Source organism: Peromyscus leucopus, chromosome 7, assembly GCF_004664715.2.
Source record: "Peromyscus leucopus breed LL Stock chromosome 7, UCI_PerLeu_2.1, whole genome shotgun sequence".
Taxonomy (NCBI): Eukaryota; Metazoa; Chordata; class Mammalia; order Rodentia; family Cricetidae; genus Peromyscus; species Peromyscus leucopus.
In genome coordinates, this window is record NC_051069.1 from 97948373 (window position 1) to 97973534 (window position 25162).

Sequence of the window (25162 nt, forward strand, 5' to 3'; positions counted from 1 at the left end):
ACGGGTCAGGTCCTGGCTCTACAGATTGCCTTAGGGAAGCCCGGGGGTAAAGGGCCCTCCATAAGGCTCGGTTCAATCAGTGTGCCTAGGGGAGAGAACCTCTGCACAAGGTTTCCTGCCCAGAAGACCCAGGTGTTTTCCACGGAGGGAGTCCAGACTTGCGCGAGGCTTCTGAGTTCTGGATGGCTCAAGGTACAGGCCTTGGAGAAAAGGAAGGGAGACCCCTCTGACGCACCTCGCAGCCAGTGTGCCCTGCTTTCACAGCCCAGCTAGGGGTGGTATCACCCCCACTTGTGGGTGAGCACTTGGTCGGGGGGAGGGGTGTCAGGTTACACGGCTTAGTGATGGCGCAAACTCGGGTCCAAAGCCCGGGCTCTACTCAAACAGCTAGGGGTGGGGACCGGAAGGAGAGGTTGGGTGTTGCGGAGTCCTGGGTGAAGGAAAGGTGGGCAGGGCCAGGTGAGAAGAGGAGAAAGCTGGCGCCTAGGAGTTCAGGTGAAGAAAGTTGGGGAAGGATGGCCACAAGCGCCAGGAACTAGAAGGGAAACAGGGCGCTCGGGGCGCTGGGCGCGGCGCGTTGGGGGTAGTGAAGATGGTGGTTAGGGGACGGGACGGGCAGGTGAGGGACACGAGTCCCATCGAACTCTGGCCGGGCGAAGCTCCGGGGCTGTATCACTACACCCAGGAGGAAGGCAAGCAGCCATGGCCGCGGCCTCTTGCGTTCGGGGAGTGGGGCCCGCGGCTGGTCCCGAGCCGCGCAGGTGAGGCCCCGCTGGGCGGGGCGGACCGCCCACGCTCCGGGCTAGGCTCCTCACCCTCCACGTCCGCGTAGCCATGGCTACCGCCGGGGTGCACCAGCCCCCCTTAACGAGAGGGGCTGATCATCCCCTAGGCCCTCACAAACTCGGATCCCGCGGGACCGGAATGCGGGGTCCCGGGGGGCTGGGGCAGCGCACCCCGCTCTCCCGGCTGCTTCCGGCCTGACCCGGGCGGCGCGCGGGGGGAGGGCGGCCCGCCGGGAGGGGGGGTGGTGGAAGGAGCGGAGCTCGGGCCGGCCGACGCGGCTTTGTCTCCTTTGTTCCCAGCGGTGGCAGCGCCGCGGCGGGAGGGGCGGGCAGCGGGCGCAGTTTTCCGCCCCTCGGTCTCCGGGTAACAGCTGCGGCTCCGCCAGACCCACCTCCGGGGGGAGGGAAGGTCGCGGCGCGCAGATCCCGAGCGAGCCCGGAGCTGCCCGCGGACGCCTCGCCGCGCGCATCCCGCAGGCAGGTTGGGCGGTGAGTTGCGGGGCTTGGGCTGGGAAGGCGGGGCCGGGGCGAGAGCCGCGCGCACCCAGGTGGAGCGACCCGAGGCCTCGGTCCCGCCGGGCACGGGCAGCCCGAGTGGCGTGGTGGGCGGCTTCGCTGCAGAGAGTTGGGACCACACTCGTGCGCGCGAAGGCAAACTCTGGCGGCCCCGCCTGAAACGCGATTGGGAGACAGAGGAGGTGGAGCTGCTCCTCCGCGCCCCCTCCTCGCTGCCGCCACCGCCGCCGTCGGGACCGGCCGGCCCCTTCCCCGCCCTCCCAGGGCCACTGGTGGGGTCTTTGTCCCGTGGCGCGGTGGAGGGAGGAGGGCTGAGGATGAGCCGAAGCAGGGAAGTGGAGGCTCCCCCATAGGATAACAGACCCTTCAGGCTGAGGCTGACAAAGGAGGACCACGAGCCTTCTAATTCTGGGACTCAGTCTTGGTACCGACATACCCAGCGTGTGCTTGATGAGCGCCTTAATTTATGGCGGGTATCTGGTAAATAATGGCTCCCCTCTCCCCCATAAACATCCAGAAAGCAGGTGTGCAGTGCTCACCATTTCACTGTCAATGAGTAACGCTCCCCTTTAAGTGGATACTGGGACGGGGACTCAGAAAGGGAAGGCCAGTTTCCCAACTCCCAGGCAAGGTACATGTGCAGGTGCGGCTGGGCTGAATCTGTGAACCCTGTCAGTTAGTGAGAGCAGCTACAGGAGGGGGTCAGGTGGTGCTTGCCCTTTGCAGAATTCAGGCACCCTTTGGTCCCGCTGAAGGGTTTCAGGGAGTGTGGGCTCTGAAGAGGCCTGTGGGGCAGGCCTGGGCACAGGCAGAGTTAGACTTTGGCGGTGAGCCTGGACGGAGCCTGAGATGTGGGGAGCAGGGAGGAGACACAGGCAGTGCAAGTTCGGGACGTGAGGCTTGGCTCCAAAGAAGTGTTTTCAGTCTGCTCTCGTCTGATCGTTAATAAAACTGGGCCAATTCCTTGTCTTTTGAGAGGCCAAAAGGCTTGGAAAGCAGTGTGTGAGCGCCTATTACCTCCCACTGCCTGGGTTTCCTTGGCAGTGAAATGGGGGGGCTCATTCACCATGTAGGGAACACCTGCTCTTCGTTGGGGTTGCCGGTTGCTGGGGCCTCTTAATTAAAAGTGGGAACTCTCCGCCTTGTCCAGGGTGGGCGGGGGCAATGGGAGAAAATGGTCTTGGGGTCCTGCTCATGCCAGGTCCACTACCACATTTACTGGTCAGAGCAGCCCTGCCTCCCCTCCCACCAATGGGAAAACTGAGAGGCACAGAGCCCAAAGACGGTGTGTCCATTTCATCTACCTCACAGGGTCACCTCCCCAGGAGTCTGGGAAGCCTAGGAAGGCTCCCCAGGGAGGTGATCACTGGGCGTGGGAGGTAATGGGAGAGAGAGGGAGTGGTCTTTCCAGGCCGAGGGAACAGCCCATGTGATGGCTGGGAGTAGAGCGCAAGCTTGAGTTTAGGCAGGAACGAAGAGCATGTGTGAGGGAGGATGGGGATGAGAGGGGCCTGACCTTTATCTCTCCAGCCCTAGGGTACCCCAAAAGCTTGAGGACTGTGGACACTCCATTTTTGTTTAAAGACAATCCAGTGAGGTCCCTAGAGATTGGAGGGACTAGGGATGCCTCTGTGGTGTGTAGCTCAAGTGAAATCTGTCTGTAGATGTAGGAGAAAAATGTCACTCCCCTTTGTCCTGCTCCTGCCCATGGTATGCAGGCCGATTGACGTAGTTCCTTAGAGTGGGTTAACCTCTGACCTGTGTGCTGAGCTCTTCGGAGCCCTGCATTTCTTCGTATGGTCTCCTCAACGCAATTGTAATTTCAGTTTGGGGAGTGGTTTTGTTCCTGCCCCTTGAGGGCTGAGAAACTTTGGCATGCAGTAGGCTCTGAGCAAATATTTACAAGCTAATGAAACAGCAAATGCTGGTCTCACTATGGGACCCTGTGCCCAGGGCCCATCTGTAGCCTGAGGTGGTGGGAGGGTCGTGCAATAGCAGCGTAAGAGGAGGCTTCTGCCTTGCCAGGGGAGGAAGCTTGGTCTCTCTATCCCTTGGAAACAAGGTGGGGGGCTCTTTAGTAGCCTGGCCTTGCCGCAGTCCTGGGCTGCTGACTGCTCTCCCCTGCTGCCTCCCCCGCCACACACACACACCCCTTTGGGTGGCAAACAGAGGAGCCTTGTTCCCGCTCCCATAGAGCTGCCCTGTTCTCTGCACACTAAAAATGGAAACCCCCAAGCTATTTTGGGAGCAGTGCCCAGCCAGACTGTGGCCATGGCCCCCTGCTCCCACTGGGCTGTGACCACAGCGTCCTTGCTCCCACCGGGCTGCTGGACCTTCCTCTTAGCCTTGTGCCCAGCTCCGCTTGTGATAGGGCAACCCCAGGAGCGCCCTGCTGAGGCCTCTGATAGTATGGGCCAATCCAGGCACAAGAAGGGGAACTTGGGGGACATTCTGCATAGACAGCCTGGCAGCTGGGTGGTGGGAGGGGCTGGGCAATGTGGCCTGGGCACGGGCAAGGAGGAAAAGTGTTTCTCAATGTAGGATGGTTTGTCCCATAACCTAACCAGACTTTTGTGTTCCTGCTTGAGGACCAGTGGAGTTTGGGAAAGGTAGTGTTGCCATAGTTACTTAGGTCTGGGATTTAGGAGCTTTAGCTGGGGCCTGCAAAGTGGGAAAGCAGGCACTGAAAGTCTGGGGAGGTCCTCGTGTTGGACTCGGTTTGCAGGGCACAGCAGGCATGGTCACTTCCTCAGAATGCCCAGCCCACCCCTCATACTGCGCTCTGGGTTCTGATTCTACAACCTGCAGGGAGAAAATTCCAGGAGACGGCCTGCCTTCCACAGCTTTCTAGGACTTAGTGCTGGAACCAGGGAAGTGTGCGTGAGTCTGTATGTGCGGGTGTCTAATGTGGGTGATGTGTGTGTGTCTCCGGTGGGTAGGTGTGGTGTGTCAATGCAATGTCTGTAGGGGGCAGAGTTTTGTATGACTGTTTTCATGTGGTGTCTGAACATAGGTGCATGTGCCTTGTGTGGTGTGTTTAGTGTTTGTGTGTATGTGTTCACTGTGTGCATAGGTCACGTCTGCATGCATCACCATGTGTGTATCTGTATGTGCAAGTGCTCCTGTGTCTGTGTGGGATGTATGCATTCAGGGTAGGCGCTATGCATGTGTCTTAGTGTGTGTGAGTGTGTACCTGCTGGTGTGCCGGTGCCCACTTGGGTTAGGGTAGCCCCTGGTTTCAGTGAGTGGTGTATAGCTACTCAGCCGTGACAGAGCAGAGTTAAAGCAAAGGGTGGGATGGGAAGAGTGCTGAGAAGGGACCTCAGTGCTGGGGCCTGCCTGGGCCCAGATGGCCATGGGGTGCCTTTCTGGTTGACCTTTCCCAGGCCCCTCGGGTGCCTGGCTCTGCTGCCCTCCCCCTCCCTGTGTGGGCTCTGAGGAGGCGTCCTCTGTGGAATGTGTTCGGTGGCTGAGGGCCAGGCTGGGCTGGGCTCTCCCGGCGGACTGGGGAGTGGGGAGGGGCTCCCACATGCCTGCTGCCCAGCCCTCAGTTTCATTCTCTGCTTCCCCCCCCTGGCTAGGTGACTCCTGCTCAGGTCATGCTGTTATCTCCTGATCCAGCCAGCCCTGCCAGGTGAGCCAGACTTTACCCTAATGGGGAACAGTGTGACTGTCACTGCTACTCAGGGCTCCCCAAGGTGGGGCCCTGCCCTTCAGCCCCCACCCATCCCAGCATAGCCTATTGGTTATCACCCCTTTGGACTCCTGGCCTGAAAGGCCCTTCATCCAAATTCCTTTCTTTTTCATCTATTTATTTTGTTGAGACGGGGTCTGTATGTGGCTGTCCTGGAACTCACTCTATAGACCAGGCTGGTCTCAAAGTGGCAGAGGTCCACCTGCCTCTGCCTCCAAAGTGGTAGGATCATCACAGCCATCTCTGCGCCCAGTTCTTGCATTGGTAATGACACGCTGGTGGTCTGTAAGAACTCACCATCCCTCCTGCTGCTGCCTGGGAGTCTGGTGTCCGCACAGAGGGGCCTCTCCCTCCTCAGAGACCTCCTCAGTCACTTGAATCAGAGAGAGCAGGGTGTAGAAGGAGCGAGGAGAAGAGTGCGGACGGAGCTAGGGTGGAGTGTGGGTAGGTGCAGGTCGAGAGCGTAGTGTCCCCAGAGAAGGGGTCGTGGTGAGTTTTCTGAGGACAGCGTCTTCTGTTTCTGCCTCGGTCAGTGTGCAGCCCTGGGATCACCCCCCGCATCTCAGCCTAGTGAATACTGGGAATCTCGGAGTAGCCCAGGTTAGGAGGAGCATCTTGGAAGTGCCACAGTCCTATCCCTTAGCAGTGGTTTCTGAGTACCCTCCTGGGCACGTGAGCCTCACCTAGCTCTTGTCTCTGCCAGGTGACCATGCCTGTCCTCGGCCCAGTTCTTCTTCAGGTGCTCTGGGCCGGGTGTGTCCTCGCCCAACAGTCCCCTCTACCAGCTGCTTTCACTGCCAACGGCACACATCTACAACACTTGGCAAGAGACCCCACCTCAGGTACCCTTTATGTCGGGGCCACCAACTTCCTGTTCCAGTTGAGCCCTGAGTTGCAGCTGGAAGCCGTGGTGTCTACAGGCCCTGTGAATGACAGCCTGGATTGTCTGCCACCTGTGATACCTGATGAATGTCCCCAAGCCCAGCCTACTAACAACCCTAACCAGCTGCTCCTGGTGAGCCCAGAGGCTCTGGTGGTGTGTGGGAGTGTTCATCAGGGCATCTGTGAGCTACGGAGCCTGGGACAGATCGGGCAATTGCTGCTTCGGCCAGAGCGGCCTGGGGACACCCAGTATGTGGCTGCAAATGACCCTGCAGTTAGCACAGTGGGGCTGGTTGCCCAGGGGTCGGCAGGGGAGCCCCTCCTGTTTGTGGGGCGAGGGTACACCAGCAAGGGCGTGAGCGGTGGTATTCCTCCCATTACAACCCGGGCCCTGCGACCCCCGGACCCCCAAGCGGCCTTCTCTTACGAAGAGACGGCCAAGCTGGCTGTGGGCCACCTCTCCGAGTACAGCCACCACTTTGTGAGTGCCTTTGTGCGTGGGGCCAGTGCCTATTTCCTGTTCCTGCGGAGAGACCTGAAGGCCGCTTCCAGGGCTTTTCGTGCCTACGTGTCCCGAGTGTGCCTTCAGGACCAGCACTACTACTCTTATGTGGAGCTGCCCCTGGCCTGCCAGGGTGGCCGCTATGGCTGGATCCATGCTGCAGCTGTCGCCACATCCAAGGAAGTGGCCGGCGGGGACGTGCTCTTCGCAGCCTTCTCCTCGGTGGCTCCTCCCACTGTGGACTGGCCCCTGTCGGCATCGTCCGGGGCATCTGGAACCTCTGTGCTCTGTGCCTTCCCCCTGGACGAGGTCGACCAGCTTGCTAATCATACTCGAGATGCCTGTTACACCCGGGAAGGCCGTGCTGAGAACGGGACCAAGGTGGCTGACATTGCATATGGTGTCCTTTCTCACTGTGCGCAGCTTCCAGTGGTGAGTCCAGGCGTTGGTCACCGAGCACCTACTCAGAAGGGCCGAGCTGGGGGGGGGGGAGCAGGGCCAGCGGAGTGGCTCTCATGCGAGCTGCTAGGTATTTCCTTTTAGGCCCGAGCAGGAAGACTACCTTATTGCAGTGGCCGAGGCAGGTGGCAAGGAGCAGTGTGGGGTTTGCTTGAGTCGGGTGCTGATGAAGTGGCCGGAGAGGTCGGCTGAGGCTGTTTGGGCTGGAGGCCGAGGGGGGAGGTTGGAATGAGCGCTCTTGTTTTAGGTTCTGGAGCAAAAGCAGAGGTAAAGAGTCACGTGGCTATGGCCTAGGAAGGATAGGGATGGAGAAACTGCTCCCTGAGCCCAGGCCAGTGTGCTGGGAATTGAGCCAAGCTGAGAGCTTTAGGTCATGGCTCAGGAAGAGGTGTTCAGTGTAGCAGCTGGGGAAGTAGCTTCCCGGAAGGGAAGGCAGAAGTTGGGGGCCACGAGGGCCGGGATGAAAAGTGGAAGGATGGAAGTCACCGAGGTAAAGCTAAGGCTGGGTCTGTAAGAATGTGCTGCCCAGGGCAGGACTGTCAGGGAGGCCTAGCAGACTGGGGCCCAGGAGAAGGTTGTCCGGGGAGGTTATCCCGGCAGGGTCTTAGTGATGTCTTTTGCTACCTGTAGGATACCCCGGAAGCTTTTCCCTGTGGCTCAGACCACACACCCAGCCCCGTGGTCAGCTGTGTCCCTTTGGAAGCCACACCCATTCTGGAGCTGCCGGGGGTTCAACTAACAGCTGTGGCAGTCACCATGGAGGACAGACACACCATTGCTTTCCTGGGTGACAGTCAAGGACAGTTGCATAGGGTACGTCCTTAGGAAGTACTGAGGCTGGGATGTGTGACGTGTGACACACTACATGCCTCCCATCGCTGCCCCAGCTCTGTTTGGACCGCTCCTCCCAGGGCCGGGTGGTTTTCACCTAGGGTTCTCCCCGCATAGACACACACCACACCCAAGGCTGGTTGTAATAACCTGTCTTGCCTGGAACTCACTCTGTAGACGAAGCTGTTCTCAAACTCACAGGAATCTGCCTGTCTCTGCCTCCAGAGTGCTGGGACTAAAGGCTGCCCCACCACACCTGCTCAAAGAGAAAACTTATTCATAAGTGTTTCAGTTCTAAGGGGAGGAAAGTTTGGAGTTTGGGGTGTGGGGCTTGGTGCCAGACCTCGTGGTCTTTCTTTCGTCTTAGGTCTACCTAGGCCCTGGAAGTGCCGTCCCGTACTCTAAGCAGAGCATCCAGCCGGGGTCTGCTGTGAGCAGAGACCTTACCTTTGATGGTACCTTTGAGCATCTGTATGTAGCGACCCAGACTACTGTAAGTCCTGGACACAGGCCAGGGAATGGCTGCTGGGAGGGGTCTCTGGGCAGGTCCCGGGACCCGTGTGTGGGTGAGCCTCTGGTTTTTGGATTGCCAGCCTCAGGTCCTCTTTGCTGTCACAGCTTGTGAAGGTTCCTGTGGCTCCTTGTGCTCAGCATCTGGACTGTGACTCCTGCCTGGCCCACAGAGACCCTTATTGTGGCTGGTGCGTGCTCCTGGGCAGGTTAGTGCGCCGCAGCTCCTGACCCGGGCTTGTGCCGCCTCTGTAACTGCTTTATACGAGATTCTTGACCCTTGTCCATTGACTCTCGACCTCTCACCTCTGGATAGCCCACCCCTGCTCTTCACCCCTGCTCTTCACCCCTACTCAGGGCTTCGGTTCCCTGCCATAGCAGACACCAGAGCCCGGTATCAACCCAGTGTGAGGGCTGTGACCAGGGCCTGCCTCGGGACTAAAGATGTATTTGCTTTGTGAATTCTTGGTGGCTGCTTGAGGGTCACGGTTACGTGTTGGTTCTTCTTAGATGCAGTCGCCGGTCCGAGTGCTCAAGGGGCCAGGGCCCAGAGCAGTGGCTGTGGAGCTTCCAGTCGGACCTGGGCTGCCTTCGAGTGGTGGCTCTGAGCCCCGCCAATATCAGTCGGGAGGAGACGAGGGAGGTAAATGCCCAGAGCAGGTGGGGCCCCGATGGCGAGAGCTCTGGGGATGGATAGAGACCTTGGGTTTTTCTGTGGTTGCATCAAACGCCACATGGCCTTGCTCAGCCACTTCTCTTGGGCCTTGGACTTCTCTGTTACAGTCAAGGTCAGTGCGTGTTGTAGGGCTCAAGGGCTACAGGATGCCAGTGGCAGCCTGTAGTTGGTGTCCCTTAAATGAGAGTCCTTGGTCTGCCACCCAGAGGTCCCACAGCATGCCCCTCGGCTTTCTCGGTAGGTTTTCCTGTCCGTACCAGGCCTGCCGTCTCTTTGGCCAGGGGAATCGTATTTCTGCTACTTTGGAGACCATCAGAGTCCTGCTATGCTGACTGGGTCTGGTGTGATGTGCCCCTCCCCAGACCCTAGTGAGGCTCCAATGCTGCAGAGAGGAGCCGGTGGGTGAGAGAAGGGGCCAGCCCCGGACCTGGGAGCCCATCCTGCTTCCGTTTTGCTCTAAGGGGTTTTGTTGGGAAGAGAGGTGAATCCAGACATAACCCTGGTCGTGCTCTGAGTCCCCTTCCTGGCTCCGGGACCCCACAGTGTCCACGCTGTGTCCTGTGGACTTTGTTCTCTGACCCTAGTTCCTGTCTCTGTTTGGGGTGTCAGCCTCATTCCGTATGGATCCCATGCCCTCCCCACTCCTCATTTCTGGCTTTCTCCCCCATGCTGCAGATCACGTCTCTGTGAATGTGGAGCTCAGGTTTGGTGCCGTGGTGATCGCCAACACCTCCCTCTTGTTCTACGACTGCATGGCAGTTACTGAGTTTTTCCCGTCTGCACCGTGAGTTCCGTACCTTGTCTGTCCCCGGCACTGGGCTCCCTGATTTCAACCTCCACTCCATGACTGCACTGTGTGCAGGTGCCGGGCCTGTGTGAGCAGCCGCTGGGGGTGTAACTGGTGTGTGTGGCAGCACCTGTGCACACACAAGGCCTCGTGTGGCGCTGGGCCGATGGTGGCAAGCCATCAGGTGAGTGGGACTCCGGGATGAGGCGTGTTGGGGGTGGGGCTGACGGCTCCCCAGGGTGAGGTTCTCTAATGGCCTGGGGTCTGTGCGCCTGCCGGCCTCCTGTGAAGCTCTGTCTGAGCACCCCAGCCGCTTTGTGTGACAGACTCCCGGAGGATGGCTGCTTGTCCATCCCATCTGTTTTGGGAGAGGACATTTAAGCCAAGAGGCAAGAGGCGTGGCTCTGGTTCTCCAGCTCGGCACAGACCCCTGGAGCCTGCCCTCTGTGTTCCTGCTTTAGAGAATTAATGGGATGTTTTTGTTTCTCTTTTCCTTGGTCTTCTTCCCTCTTAACACACCCTTGCCTGCCTGCTCCTGCACCTGCCTGCTGAGTGGCCCTTCCTGTCTTTCTTGGCCTTCCCCCTCAGAGCCCACCTCTCTCCCCAGGCCCTCCCGCAAGGGATGTACTCACCCCTTTCCCACCCACAGCCCCCAAAGCCACGGTCACCCCTACTCCCAACACCTTCGCGGTGGAGCCTACGGCACCCTCCCTGGCATCTGATGCCCTGCCTGGGGCCAGGCCTTCTCAGCTCAGCCTCGGGGGCCCGGGGGCGGGTCCTGGCCCCATACTTTCCCCTGCCTCCACAGAGTCACCTCTCCATGAGAAGCCCCTCCTTCCTGAGCTCCCCACCACACCTGGAACCACTGTCCCTGCCCCTACTGACCTGGGAGGAGTGGCCAAACCTGAGGACCCCTCAGCCTCCTACCCGTTCCCCCCAGACACCGTGGCCCCTGCAGAGCCTGGCCCCGAGGCCCTGCCTTCCACGGTGGCTCTGGACCAGCCCCCCGGCACTGCCCCTGCCACCACTTTCCCAGGGGCCACGGGCTCCATGAAGCCTGTTCTGGACTGGCTCATGAAAGAAGGCGGCGAGCTGCCCGAGGCGGATGAGTGGATGGGGGGTGACGCGCCCGCCTTCTCCACTTCCACACTCCTCTCAGGTGATGGAGACTCAGCAGAGCACGAGGGCTCTCCTGCCCCCCTCATCCTGCTGTCCAGCCTCGACTACCAGTACGACACCCCCGGGCTCTGGGAGCTGGTGAGGTCCGGCCCAGGAAGGAGGCCTCGGGAGGGGATGGGAAGATGCAGCCGTTCGCTCGCCCTCTGATTCTGCTCTGGGGGGGAGTGGGGACAGAGGGCGGCCACTGGAGTCGTCGAGCAAGGGAGAGGGCTGAGGTGGGCAGGGTGGGAGCCACAGACTGCCTCGCTCTTGGTGCCTGCAGGGAGAGATGAGTCAGAGGGTGGTGAGCTCCTGCCCCTGTGTGGAGAATGTCCAAGGCTCCTCGCTGATACCAGTCCACGTGGAGCGAGAAGTCCAGCTTCGAGGCAGGAACCTGTGGCTCTTCCAGGTGCGTCTGCCTTGTCCGGCTAACATCTTTCCCTCCAGACTGCTGACCAAGTCTTATAAAACAGGGAACGGGCATCGGCAGCCTCAGCTTTCTCTCCCAACTTGGGCTGTTCCGGGGCAGGGCCTGTACTGTAGCTTGCAGGGCCTAGCTTCTAAAGCCGCCTGAACAACAGCATGTCCTCTGCCTCCAGGATGGCCCCAAGAACAGCGAATGTGTGATGGAGCTGGAGGGCCTCGAGGTGGCCGTTGAGGCCCAGGTTGAGTGTGAGCCACCTCCAGACACCTGGTGCTACATCAAGTGCCGGCCACACCAGGTGCAGACCACAGGGGCCTGGGTGGGCATGGATGCACTGGCCACAGGCCGGCTGGTAACCTCAGCTGGTTGTAGTGCTTGTCACAGCCCAAGCTCTGACACAGGAAAACAGATGGACACCCCCAACTGTGCCATATACCTCATGGGGTCCCCATATCCCAGTCTGACCTCTTAAGTTGATATCCCAGGGGGTTCTGTAGTATAGTTCCATTGCTGACCTCCTGCCCTTTAACCCTGGGATCCCAGAATTCCAATTCTGAGCTCCGACACTGCTCCATAACTAGTCATTTTGGTCCTTTCCTGAGCCACACCCTCCCCAGGCCTGGCCCATACTCTAGGCTCTGACTTCTCTCCCACGTCTCCAGTTCAGCTATAAAGCTCTGCAGCCAGAACTCCACGTGGGGCTCTTCCTGCGCTGGGCCGGGGGTCTGCGTGTGGACAGTGCTGACGGGCTGCACGGTCAGTTGCCTTGGGACCACGGGGCAGGCTGGCGGTGTCCGGGCTCCGCTAGGCCTCCCCATCACACTCCGCTCCTGCTGTCTCTAGTGAGGCTGTACGACTGCTCCGTGGGACATGGAGACTGCAGCCGCTGCCGAACTGCCATGCCTCAGTACAACTGTGTGTGGTGTGAGGGGGAGCACCCACGGTGTGTGGCCCGTGAAGCCTGTCACGAGGCTGAGGCTGTGGCCACTCAGTGCCCTGCACCCCTCATTCACTCGGTATGTTGGAATGTCCCCTCTCTTACTGCTGCCCTTGGAGGGAAGTTGTCTGTGTCATGGATACACAGGACTCAAAATAGGAAGCTGGGCTGCCTCAGGCCACAGAGGTTGACGGAAAAGTCAAAGTGAATGTCCTTGGCCTGGAACAGGTGGAGCCACTGACTGGACCTATAGACGGAGGTACCCATGTCACCATCAGGGGCTCCAACCTGGGCCAACGAGTACAGGATGTGCTGGACATGGTCAGAGTGGCTGGAGTGCCCTGTGCTGTTGATCCTGAGAAATACGAGGTCTCCAGTAGGTGAGCTGGTTGGGCCCAACATGGAAGGGCAGTGTGGCTAGATGGCTTCCTCTCCGGGCCTCCTTCCTCTATTTGTCTGCTTTCCTTTCTCCCGCCTTTAATTATGGTGTCAGTGTCTTAGTGCTGGCCTACCGCGGAGGCCTGGAACTCCGGCTTCCTATGCATCCCTGCTGTGGTCCCTGGCCTGGACTGCTTGGAGATTCTAGTCTCTTGGGCCGAGTTGCTGCCTAGAACTTGCTGAGCTCTGCTTAGATGTCCTTGACTCTCTTGGTGGCCTTGGGGATCACTGTAGCAGGTCCCTCAGCAGCCTTCTCCCCCCCACCCCTGCACTTCTCCAAAACCTGCCCCCCCCCGGCAGGGCTCGGGAGGGCTCCTGCGGCACACCTCCAGAGTGCTGCAGGTGGATATGGAACATTCTCCAGGAGATACCCATGAGCAAACCTGGCAGAATATCAGGGTGACCTCCTCACTGCACCCTCAGAAGAACTGGTGCAGAGCCCCACAATTTCTGTTTTAAACAGGAGTCACTGCAGGAGCATGCACTTCCCTCCAGATGTTCGGTAACTAAGAACCTCCAGAGCCTCTAGACTATTAATAATTCTAGAAACATCAGACTGAGGTGATTTATGGAGTGATTTATGAAGTGTAAAATATATTAAGGCTGGAGCCTCGCTGGCTAGTGCACATCGCTTGCTCTGTTTTGCTAGTGTGTGTGGTGACCGTGACAATGTTAGCCACTGTAGACTTAATATTCTGGAAGTTACTATGCCCCGGGCTTCTGTTTCCTGGCTAAGAACCAGCCCTCTTCGACTGCTCACATCTGCCCGAGTCCTGACTAGAGCCTTTCAGGGACCTTTTGTTCAAGATCAGGTCAAGTCTGCATCACTCTGCAAGTGGTTGCTGACCCCGGGGTGGTGGTGGGGGCTTGCGGGGGCTGGCGAGCCCTCTTACTCACTCTGGCGGCCCCCCACTGCAGTCAGCTCTCCAGGGCTTGTTTGTAACCGCCTGTCACGTCAGGGAGATGTGCTCCTCCTTGTTGGAGGGTATACCTAAATGACCGAACCAGGAATGTGACTTCTCTGATGCCAAGGCTTGCTGGTGTGCCGCAAGGTGTTCCCTCCAAAGCTCGAGGGATGCTGGCCCATCAAGAGGATCTGCCAGGTCACTGGGAGGGAGCGTCTGTGCGGCCCGTCACCCCCTGCCTGTCTTGTGCCCTCAGTCTTGTGTGCGTCACTGGGACCAGCAGGGAGGAGGTGACTGGCGCTGTGGCCGTGGAGGTGCCCGGAAGAGGACACGGTGTCTCGGAGTTCAACTTTGCCTATCAGGTGCCCGACTGCTAAGCCACCCCCGGCGGCCAGTAGGCCTCTCCCTCTGTGGGCGTCTCAGCCCATTTGGGTTTGCCTTCACAGAGCGCCTCGCCCTGAGGCTGCCTTGTTTGTGGGAGGTGCCCCGGCCTGACTTTGTCTGTCCCCACCCCCTTCCTCCTCCCCCCACAGGATCCAAAAGTACACTCCATCTTCCCAGGCCATGGCCCTAGAGCGGGAGGCACCCGCCTCACCCTTCATGGTTCTAAGCTCCTGACTGGGCGGCTAGAGGACATCCGTGTGGTGGTCGGTGACCAGCCTTGCCACTTGTAAGGGCTGCTTCCTTGTGCTACAAAATCCGTGTGCTCCAGGGAGCAGATGGGGTGGTGGGAAAAGCCGGTGTGGCGTGGGTCAATTCTACCCCACATGAAAGTTGGGGCCCGCCCCGCCACAGCCAGGGCTGTGGTAGAAGTACAACGTCAGGGCGACCTGCTGGAGACTGCGGTTGGTGAGGAAGCAGAGTGAGCCGGTTTGGGAGCAGGGCGCTGCCTCCTGGAGCTGGCCTATCTTCACCCCCACCCCAGGCTCCCGGAACAGCAGTCGGAGCAGCTGTGCTGTGAGACCAGCCCGTCCCCCGAGCCGGCCGCGCTGCCTGTGGCTGTCTGGTTCGGGACCACTGAGCGGAGGCTGCAGCATGGTCAATTCAAGTACACGTGGGATCCCAACGTCACCTCTGTGGGCCCCACCAAGAGCTTCTTCAGGTGTGGGGCCAAAGCATGTGTGGAAAGTCTGTGTAGTTCTCCTCCCAGTGGGGGAGATGGGGTTCTGGGAATGGGGGCTGTGAACCCCTTACTGTTGACATGAAGTTTAGGTTGGGGACTGGGCTGTGCTTTAGGTCCGGGTTTGTCTAAGTCATGAGTGGCTCCCCGACTGTGTTTCAGTGGAGGACGTGAGATATGGGTCCGAGGCCAGAATCTGGATGTGGTGCAGATACCAAGAATCCGAGTGACTGTGGTCCCCAAAATGCCTCAGCCTGGCCAGGGTCTTGGACAGAGGCATCACGTGGCCCCTGAGAAAGTACGTTATTCTGGAACCGTCATCACAGAGCATGCCCATGAGCCTCCCTGCTTACAGCAGGCTGGCCATCTCTCCCCTCACCCGTACCACAGCCTGTGGGCAGCCGTGGGGTAGTGGGTTCCAAAGGAGATGCTTCCACCTCTGCTCAGCCGTCCGTCTCCGGAGTGCCCCGCTGATGTGCCCTCGTCTCCGTCCACAGTTTGAGGAGCCGTGTCTCGTGAACTCCTCCCTTCTTATCATGTGCCGCACGCCTGCTCTCCCAGGCCCGCCGCAGGACCCCTGGGTCCAGGTGGAGTTCATCCTGGACAACGTGGTCTTTGACTTTGCTACACTGAGCCCCACGCCCTTCTCCTATGAGGCTGACCCCACTTTGCGTTCCCTCAACCCGGAGGGTCCCACCACACCATTCCGGCACAAGCCAGGGAGCGTGTTCTCTGTGGAGGTAATGTGCCTTCTCGGGCTCCTCGGGAGGAGAACAGTATGTGTATGCTGGAGGGGTCAGGGTTGAAAGAGCAGGCCCTGAAGGGGGTTGGTACAGCATGGGTGCCAGCCGAGGTCCTGGCAGGGATTTGATTGGTGGCCTGGGTCCCTGTACTCCACCAAGGTATCTGTTCAGTCGGTCAGGTCAATGGTTTGGCGTATTCAGTAATTGGGTAGTGTGGTATACATTAGGTGGCTGACTGATCCTCATTTGGCAGCTGGGCTTACACGGATGACAACTAGATGCGTGTTGTGACACACATGATAAGTAGTGTGTGGACACTTGGCCAGGCCAGAGTCAGATAATCCGTCATCGCCTAGCCGTGGGTAACTCAAGAGCTGGTTATCTGCCCAGGGTGTGGGGAATGGTTTTAGGTCCTGCCGAGTTTCAGCCGTGAGAAGACAGGGAGGAAGCACAGAGGAGGCTGTGGTGAGCCGTCTAAAGGACACCTCTGACCGTGGGCTCAGCCGGCAGGGGAAGCATTCCCCTTTGGGAAGACAGGCTCCAGGTGGCAAGCGTTCTGAGTCACCAGTCAGTGACCCAATGTTCCAGGGGGAGAATCTGGACCTCGCCATGTCGAAGGAGGAGGTGGTGGCCATGATAGGGAACGGCCCCTGTGTGGTGAAGACTCTGACCCGGCACCACCTGTACTGTGAACCCCCTGTGCAGCAGCCCCTGCCACGGCACCACTTCCCGGAGGCCCCAGATGCTTTGCCCGAGTTCACGGTCAGTGGGCGGGACCTGGGCGGGGCTGGGCGTCGTGTCCGGGGCCCTGGCTCACAGGTCGCTTCCCACACAGGTACAGATGGGGAACCTTCGCTTCTCCCTGGGTCACGTGCAGTATGATGGCGAGAGCCCCGTGGCTTTTCCCGTGGCGGCCCAAGTGGGCTTGGGCGTGGGCACATCTCTCCTGGCTCTGGGTGTCATTATCATTGTCCTCGTCTACAGGTGGGTGTCGCCAGTTATGGCAGGCAGGGAGATGTGGCTGGACGGAGAAGGGAGAGACTAGAGCAGGGATCTACAAAATTTTGTTTTGTTTTGTTTTTCCGAGACAGGGTTTTTCTGTGTAGCCCTGGGTGTCCTGGAACTCCCTGTGTAGACCAGGCTGGCCTCGAACTCACAGAGATTCACCTGCCTCTGCCTCCCAAGTGCTGGGATTAAAGGCATGCATCACCACTGCCTGGCACATTTTTTTTTTTTAATTTATTTATTTTTATTTTATGGGCATTGGTGTTTTGCCTGCATGTGTGTCTGTGTGAGGGTATCAGATCCCCTGGAACTGGAGCTACAGACAGTTGGGAGCTGCCATGTGGGTGCTGGGAATTGAACCTAGGTCCTCTAGAAGAACAGCCAGTGCTCTTAACCACTGAGCCATCTTTCCACTCTGCAAATTTGTCACAGAAAGGATCAGATTTCTGGTTGTAACAGGCCTAGTGGTCTCCCACAATACTCTGTTCTGTCCATGGGCATAGGAACAGTATTGAACAATACGGAAACCATTGATTATAGCTGAGTTCTAACAAACCTGTGTTGATAAAAATAGCTTACGGGCTGTATATACATAGTCAGAGTTTGCTGGGGACAGGAGTGAGGGGTAGATGTGCGTTGATGGGAATGGGACAGGGTGAATTGTTGGGGGTCAGGTTAGACTGGGGTCGGCCTGGAGTAGAGTTAAGCAGGCCTGGCCAGGTGGAATCCAGCTGCCCTTTCTCTTCTGCCCTTGGTGCTGAGTAGGAGGAAGAGCAAGCAGGCCCTGAGGGACTATAAGAAAGTGCAGATCCAGCTGGAGAATCTGGAGAGCAGTGTGCGGGACCGCTGTAAGAAGGAGTTTACAGGTGAGGCTGGGCGTGGGAGTCGCCTCCGGGGCTCTGCCCAAGGCTGCTCTGGTCACCTGGGATCCACTGACATTCCTCTGCTCCGCAGACCTCATGACTGAGATGACTGACCTCACCAGTGACCTCCTCGGCAGTGGCATTCCCTTCCTCGACTACAAGGTGTACGCGGAGAGGGTCTTCTTCCCTGGGCACCGGGAGTCGCCCTTGCACAGGGACCTCGGCGTGCCCGACAGCAGGCGGCCCACTGTGGAACAGGGCCTGGGGCAACTCTCCAACCTGCTTAACAGCAAGCTCTTCCTCACCAAGGTGCACCCCCAGCCAGGCCCCCCCACCCCCTCCTGCTCCTAACTGGACTGGCCTAGTCTCCTCCACCTGTCTCTGAACCCAGCCCTCATTCCCTCGCTCTCCCTGGCCTCAGTTCATCCACACCCTGGAGAGTCAACGGACCTTCTCCGCTCGGGACCGTGCCTACGTGGCATCTCTGCTCACTGTCGCGCTTCACGGGAAACTTGAATACTTCACTGACATCCTCCGTACTCTGCTGAGTGACCTGGTGGCCCAGTATGTGGCCAAGAACCCCAAGCTGATGCTGCGCAGGTGTGTGGCTGCCCGGGTGCGGGGCGGCTGGAGCCAGGAGTGGAGCCAGGGTCTTGGGTTTGGGGGTCTGTGGAATAGAGCGCTGTCGCCCCCTGCTGACCCTGGCCTTCCCCTCGCTGCCATCTCAGGACGGAGACGGTGGTGGAGAAGCTGCTCACCAACTGGATGTCCATCTGCCTCTACGCCTTTGTGAGGGTGAGGGAGGGGCCGACGGCGCTGCGCCCGGGAGGGTCGGGCCCTTCGAGCACTAAGTCTCCAGCAGGCCGTGTAGCCTGCCCACTGATGCCAGAGGCGAGACCTCGCCCAACAACATGCCCTGTGTACTCTTGCCTCTCGCCAGAGGCCCTGACTGCCCACACTTTGACAGGACTCTGTAGGAGAGCCTCTCTACATGCTCTTCCGAGGGATTAAGCATCAAGTGGACAAGGGTCCCGTGGACAGTGTGACTGGCAAAGCCAAATACACCCTGAATGACAACCGCCTGCTCAGAGAGGATGTGGAGTACCGTCCCCTGGTGAGCTGTGCTCTGGGCAGGTGGACCTGTGTCTGGTCTGCACCGTCAGTTTCCACTGGCTTCTGGTGCCTGTCCCTGGATATAGAGCCTGTGTGCCCTCTGGCTGCCTGCTGGAGCGGCCATTTGTTCATTTCTTGTGGTAGGAACACATGGCCTCCCGCATGCTAGAAGCGTCCTTCCAGCACTGAGCTACAGCCTAGCCTGGTAGCACTGGGATGGGAGTCTCAGAGGGTCCCTGACTTAGGAGGGAAGCACGGGTCTATGCTGAGTCAGCTTCTTTCTTGTCATCTCCCCAGGATGCAGTCTTGTCCCCTAAGCCAGTGGCCACCTGGCAGGCAGACCTGCCTGGAGCTTCCCTGCACACACAAGGGTTCCTGTGGGGTCCCGGCTAGTCTCTGCTAAACACCTTCTCCATCAGATTGTAGGGGGAGTTCTCGCTTGTACAGACTGCCTCAGGCGTGAAGGAGGGTTATGTGCTCACTTGGGGGTTCTCCCATTCACCCCATGAGCATTTGGGGGGGGGGGCGGCACAGACAGGTGAAGTGTTCAGGACTGCTTGATACCGGGCTGGGCACCGAGGCTGTAGCCTTCTCAAGCTCTGCCCTCCACCTGTGCCTTGGTCATTGTGCATGTGGAACCAGTCCTAAAATCACTCACGTTTCTCGTGTAGACCTTGAATGCTGTTCTGGCTGTGGGGCCTGGGGCAGGAGAGGCCCAGGGTATCCCTGTGAAAGTCCTGGACTGTGACACCATCTCTCAGGCCAAGGAGAAGATGCTAGACCAGCTTTATAAGGGAGTGCCTCTTGCCCAGCGGCCGGACTCTCGAACCTTGGATGTTGGTGAGGATCGGAAGCAGGGTGGCTTGGGGACCCTGAGATAGTGTTGGGCCTGAGCTGGCCCAAGATTGGTCCTGTGAGGACAGGTGGGATGTTGAAGTTGCTACAACAGCTGGCTCAAACATTATCAGATGACCTTTCACCTGGATTCTGCTCCAGCTGTGTGGAGAGGATGGGTGAGGCGCCCTCCAGGTGGAAGGGCCATGTCTCCTAGGAGGAGATGGGCTGCATGGCAGAAAGAGGACTCTGGAAGCCCTGAACCCTGTCCTCTCTTGTCCTTGTAGAATGGCGGTCTGGAGTGGCCGGGCACCTCATCCTTTCTGATGAGGATGTCACTTCTGAGATCCAGGGTCTGTGGAGGCGTCTGAATACCCTGCAGCATTACAAGGTGGGAGGGGTGAGGGCTAGGGCTGGATAGGGGGACTGAGCCTGATGGGAGGATCACCAGCTGTGGTTAGCAGGTCCCAGATGGAGCAACGGTGGCCCTAGTCCCCTGCCTTACAAAGCATGTTCTTAGGGAAAACCAGGATTACATCCCTGGAGAACGTGAGTACCCACCTCCTCCTCATGGTGGTTTTCTGCACTTTGTCGCCCAGTCCTGGGTGGCGAGGGAAGGTCCTTCGGACTGAGAGAGGGCCAGTGCCTCTGTCTTCTCAGAGGAGCCTCAGCCAGGTGCTCTCACTCCTGGACATGGGTTCCTGAGAGGTGGCAGCAGCATGCGGGGGCGGGGGGAGGGGGGACACCCAAACTCTTACATCTTGGCACAGGGACCCCAATGCTGGAAGATGTAGATGAGGGAGGCATCCGGGCCTGGCACCTGGTAAAGCCAAGTGAGGAGCCGGAGCCTCCCAGGCCGAGGAGGGGCAGCCTTCGGGGTGGGGAACGTGAGCGAGCCAAGGCCATTCCTGAGATCTACCTGACGCGCCTGCTGTCCATGAAGGTGGGCTGGGCTACCCAGGGAACATGAGTGTGGTGTGGGGCTTGTACAAGGGAGCGGCCGCTGCTGAGATCTCCTTCCTAACTGGGCTCTCTGGCTCCTTTTCTCCCCACAGGGCACACTGCAGAAGTTTGTGGACGACCTGTTCCAGGTGATTCTCAGCACCAGCCGCCCCGTGCCGCTGGCCGTGAAGTACTTCTTTGACTTGCTGGATGAACAGGCCCAGCAGCATGGCATCTCCGACCAGGATACCATCCATATCTGGAAGACCAACAGGTGTGGGAGGAGCAGGGCTCAGGACCTATGTGGGGGTCTCCTGCCTCCCCAGCATGGTTATTGGCCCCCCTTCTCCCCCATCTGCAGCCTGCCACTGAGGTTCTGGATCAACATCATCAAAAACCCACAGTTCGTGTTCGATGTGCAGACGTCTGATAACATGGATGCGGTGCTCCTTGTCATCGCACAGACCTTCATGGATGCCTGCACCCTGGCTGACCACAAACTGGGCAGGGTGAGCAGGCTCAGGGGGACATGACAAGAGAGGACGGGGTCACCCACGTGGCCTAAGTGGGTGTGGACAGCGTTGGGTGCAGAGAGCTTCAGGCTCGTCTCATAGTTGGCAAGGAGATGATGGTCAGGGGGCAGCCATTAACCTAAGGCGTTCCCACACCAGGCTTCATCCCAAAGTCTCTCTAGAAGGTGGCCAAGATCAGTCTCAAGGGATTAGCCGGGAGGGAAGGGGGTAGGGCCCCTGTGTCAGCTCAGACTTGAGATGGTAGTAGGTGTAGCCTCCTATGGTTGGGGTGGAGTGTGGTGACAGACTGACAGCGTAGTCATATGTAGCCAGTGCCACCGGATGAGGTCTTACCCTTGGGGCAAATGGGTAGTTCAGAAGGATTGGGAACAGGGAGTAGTGTGATTTGGCAAAGCATCTTGGCAGTTACGTGTAGGTGGGCTATCCTGTGGTCTAGTGGCCAGCTCAAGCCAGCAAAGGTCCAGGTATGGATTGAAGGTGTGGGATATTGAAGGGTGAAGCCAGTCTGCCAGGCCCCAGACTGTGGTGACCTCAGGTTTGGGGGTGAGCCTGAGAAGTTGCAGGGGATCACCAGTAGTCTCTGGTGGAGGCTTGGATTCTCTAATCCTAGAGCAATCCGCCAGGATGCCTGACAGAGTTGGTTTCTTGGGGTGTTGCCTTTGTCAGTGGTTTGAAGGGAAGAGTCTGGGGAAGAGCCAGCAGTGTGCAAGGGGGGGGGTGTGAGCATGGAGTGAAAGGTGGGGTCAAAGCCCAGAGTCTCCTGACATATGGGGGCCCCAGGGGCCAGGCCTTAATGGTATGTGGCCCCTGCTGCCAAGCCTGAGGACCTGAGTTCAGTCCCTGGGACCCGCATGGTGTAAGAAGAGAACCAACTCCTGCAAGTTGTCCTCCACACATGCATGCGCACAAAAACAGAAAAGAAAAAGCCCAAAGAGTAGGCTAGGGTGACCAGTGGTCCTGCTTTGTTGGAAGGGTCCTGGGATGTGGGTTGTTTAGTTTTAAAACAGTGATGATGCGGATCACCCTGTTGAACTTTGACCCTTCCTTCCTTCTCTGCTGCCCTCCCCCGGGTGTCCAGGATTCTCCCATCAACAAGCTTCTGTATGCTCGGGATATTCCCCGTTACAAACAGATGGTGGAAAGGTACTGGGGAGGGCGTGGGTCTGGAGAGGCGTGGGGTGTGTGTGCAGCTGAGGCCCTAGGGAAGCCCTGGTCAGACCAAGGAAGTGGCCTCTGCTTATTTAGCATCTGCTGTCCCTGGCTTTCTGGCAGATACTATACAGACATCAGACAGACCGTCCCGGCCAGTGACCAAGAGATGAACTCAGTTCTCGCGGAGCTGTCCCGGGTAAGTCTCCCCTTCATCCGTTTCCACTTGTTACCTCTGTACCTCTGTGATCTGGCTGGGAGAGGACACACATCCTGTCGCCATATGGACTGGATGTTCCAGTGTTACTGCAAAAGGCCAGACCTCCAGCATCTCAGTAAGCAGGGGTCTCGTCGTGACAGCTGTCACCTGTCTGATCTAGCCAGGTACTTGTGTGGCTGCAGCCCCGGTTAGGGTCTGGAGAGTGGGTGGGATTCAGCTCTAGGCCTTTGGAGTCTACCTGCCTGTACTGTCCACTGTTCTGTTACCACGTGGCACCCTCAGCACCCACTTGAGAACTTTAGGAACTGTGGACAGTGTTCCTTAAGTGGTTACAAGGACACCCACATTACCAGCAGCAGCTTTGTTTTTGGGGTACAGCTGTGTCAAGCCCTTCATGGGGGTGTGCTTCTGCATTTGGTCACCCTAAGAGCTCCATGGGTGACTTGAGCTGCATCACCATTACTGTCCAGAAAAGGAGACTGAAGGTCTGATGTCCCCATGGAAGGCCTTGGACTGGCCTCAGGAAACATTTGAGTAAGATCAGAGCAAAATGACACTGAGTTCCCAGCCAGTCCATGGCCCTGTAGTCGCTCAGAATGAACTGGGAGGAATATCTAGCTGTAGCCTTGCCTGGGAGAGGCAGGCAGGCTTCCAGGGGAAACTCAGCCCTGCTGAAACTCGTCCTGGACTTTCTTCCTACCATGGGGGTCTCTGGCCTCAGCCTGTCCTGAGCTGGAGTCATGCTTTGCCTTGGGTCCCTGCCCTGTCGAGAGACTCTGCTTCCCGCCCCCCACAGGACCCATTCTTTTTCAGGTCCTCTTCTCTGGGGTCCTGGGCCTCTCCCCCACTTCCTTCTCATTTCCCTCACCTTGTATCTGCCCTCTCCCCTAGAACTACTCTGGTGACCTGGGGGCCCGGGTGGCTCTTCACGAACTCTACAAGTATATCAACAAATACTACGACCAGGTGAGCACACCCTGGGCCTGACTGCAAGGCTGACGTCAGTGCGCCTCTTGGGAAGCCGAGTGCGGCTTCCATAGGCTCGTTCAGTGATGTTGGCTCTGCTGTCCCTGTCCCCACAATTCCCCGTCCTGGTTCTGCAGTAGGGCTTCCAGGCATGGTATGGTGGTAGTGTTTAGGGGTACCTGGAGAGTCTGCCAGGATCTAGAGATGGGATGTGGGATGTGCCGGAAAACCACCTAGTAGCCATCCCTTGAGGATTCCAGGGTTGGCTTTGTCCTGGATATTACCACTTCTCAGGGTACAGATTGGGCTGGGCTTCATGAACCAAAGGATGAATGGGTGAGGTTCAACACAGCCAGGGAGGTGTTTTTCTGCACCCTCTCTTGACCAGACCTGTTGTTCTAAGTACCTGTTAGTCATTCTAGGAGTGCCTAGTGGAATTACATTCATGTGGCACCAGTGATGTGCCTGTCACAGTTGAGACTACAGGAACCTGTATGATGGCCCACAGCCTAGTGGTCTGGTAACAGCTAAATGACACGTGTCCTTCAGTGTGCCGTGAGCCCCAGCAGAGGTGATGCGGGACACACGTGTCCTTCAGTGTGCCATGAGCCCTAGCAGAGGTGATGCGGTCTCGCCCGCTGGAGGGAGAGGGAGGCAGCCCCATTTGTGGTTCTCTGGTTGTACTTTTGCCTGTCTGTCTCTCATACGGCACTTCCTGGTCTTGGCACACAGAATCATGAAATGCCCTTAGCTGGCAGGCAGAGCCGTGGAGATGGCTCCGGCAGACCTTATGAGAAGGCCAGCATGTGTGTACGGCTGTCTTCTACACGAAATGGGCTGGGCACGGGAAGGATGTTAAGGAGTAAAGTATGTCCGTCTGTAACACTCTCTTCCGTCTCTGTGTGGCGGTGCATGGCTATATTCTCTATAACACTGCAGAGGCAGCAAGTGTAAGGCCGTACTGAGACCGTCTCAAAACACCAAACTCTAGAAAAGCAACCCATGGTGACTTTGTTCAGTTTTCACCCTGACAGGAAGTGATGCAATCACTGGATTTCTCTGTGCTCACCCCCACCATGCTGCAGCCTTTAGCCTACTTGCGGTGATCGTGGGGTCCAGAGTCTCCCCTGATTGTTGCTTCTGCCTTTCAGATCATCACAGCCCTGGAGGAGGATGGCACCGCCCAGAAGATGCAGCTGGGCTACCGGCTCCAGCAGATCGCGGCTGCTGTGGAAAACAAGGTCACGGATCTATAGGGACCGGGAGTCCTGGCCTGCTGTGTCTCAGCACCTCCTGAGCAGCCCTGGAAGGGAGAGGCCACCTTCGTAGATGCCTGTAGTGACTGACAAGCAGAGTTTAATGAAAGGTGGCCCCCAGTCTCCCGCTGGCTTCAGCCCCGTTGGACCCACCTTGTAGGCCTGGGACCTAGTGGCTCAGTGGGTAGTGCCAGGCCTGCCCCAAGCCTGGTGACTCTGTGACATACTTCCTTGGTGCCCAGCCTGCAGGGAGCTGGGGATTGAGCATTTCCGGAGAATGTCTGGTAGGGCCTCTGGGCCCCTGGGGAGACTGTACTGTTCTTGAGCACTGGCCTACATCCCATCAGGAATCACAGAGGAAGGAAGAGCGCCTCCCACTTCCTGTCCTCTTCATCCATCCTCCTTGACCTCAGTTTAGCTTCCTCTGTCCTTGTTCCCTGTTGCCAATTTCAAGGCCTGAGAGGAAAAAAAAAGCCTTTCTAGGCTGCTGCTGCCTAAGCAGGACGGTGCCTCAGGCCCACCCTGACTTCAGGTGGCTGTGGGGAGGGAAGCAGTGGCCCACCGAGCTGCAGCGCTTCATTAAAGGATAACACATGGTGTGGACTCTGACAAGTGGACTCTCCGGCCCTTCTGCTGACTGGCGGCTGTTGGGGGACATGGGCACAGTCATGTTCCAGACGGTCTCCTGACCCCTAGGAAAGGCCGTACACTGCAGGCTGGCAGGCTCTGCTTCCTGGAGAGGAGACCCTGAAGCACAATAGGACTCAGAGATCTGGGGCCCCGTGGGGAGGGCAGGTTCTCCATCTTCAAGGGGTCCACCTTGTATTGCAGGTTGTACTGACTTCTCCATTCATGTTCCTTGATTTGGAAGGAATTGGGAAAGTGTGGCCTCATTAAAGGTGACTGCAGATACC

The 25162-nt window shown here is 58.3% G+C and overlaps 1 protein-coding gene across 5 annotated transcripts; it reads left to right on the forward strand.

Annotated features, from left to right (window-relative positions):
- The first annotated feature begins 106 nt into the window (after positions 1-106).
- Positions 107-25162, forward strand: Plxnb1 (plexin B1). Of its 5 annotated transcripts, none has more exons than XM_037207941.1 (38): positions 107-192; positions 4883-4935; positions 5699-6811; positions 7469-7651; positions 8037-8162; positions 8288-8388; positions 8690-8822; positions 9097-9253; positions 9531-9639; positions 9718-9826; positions 10231-10899; positions 11084-11209; positions 11400-11522; positions 11887-11980; positions 12068-12240; positions 12390-12541; positions 13761-13866; positions 14038-14174; positions 14430-14606; positions 14787-14922; positions 15122-15364; positions 15956-16129; positions 16203-16351; positions 17138-17238; positions 17327-17544; positions 17657-17835; positions 17964-18030; positions 18203-18349; positions 19020-19188; positions 19470-19573; positions 19647-19731; positions 19953-20125; positions 20238-20398; positions 20486-20633; positions 21736-21800; positions 21930-22005; positions 22918-22992; positions 24144-25162. In XM_037207941.1, exons 3-38 carry the CDS (start codon positions 5705-5707, stop codon positions 24246-24248), a joined length of 6357 nt encoding a protein of 2118 aa, XP_037063836.1. In that variant the 5' UTR covers positions 107-192; positions 4883-4935; positions 5699-5704; the 3' UTR covers positions 24249-25162. The 5 variants fall into 5 exon arrangements, with proteins under 5 accessions (XP_037063836.1, XP_037063835.1, XP_028742746.1 ...); XM_037207940.1 differs by lacking the exon at positions 107-192 and adding an exon at positions 440-495; XM_028886913.2 differs by lacking the exon at positions 107-192 and adding an exon at positions 1112-1274.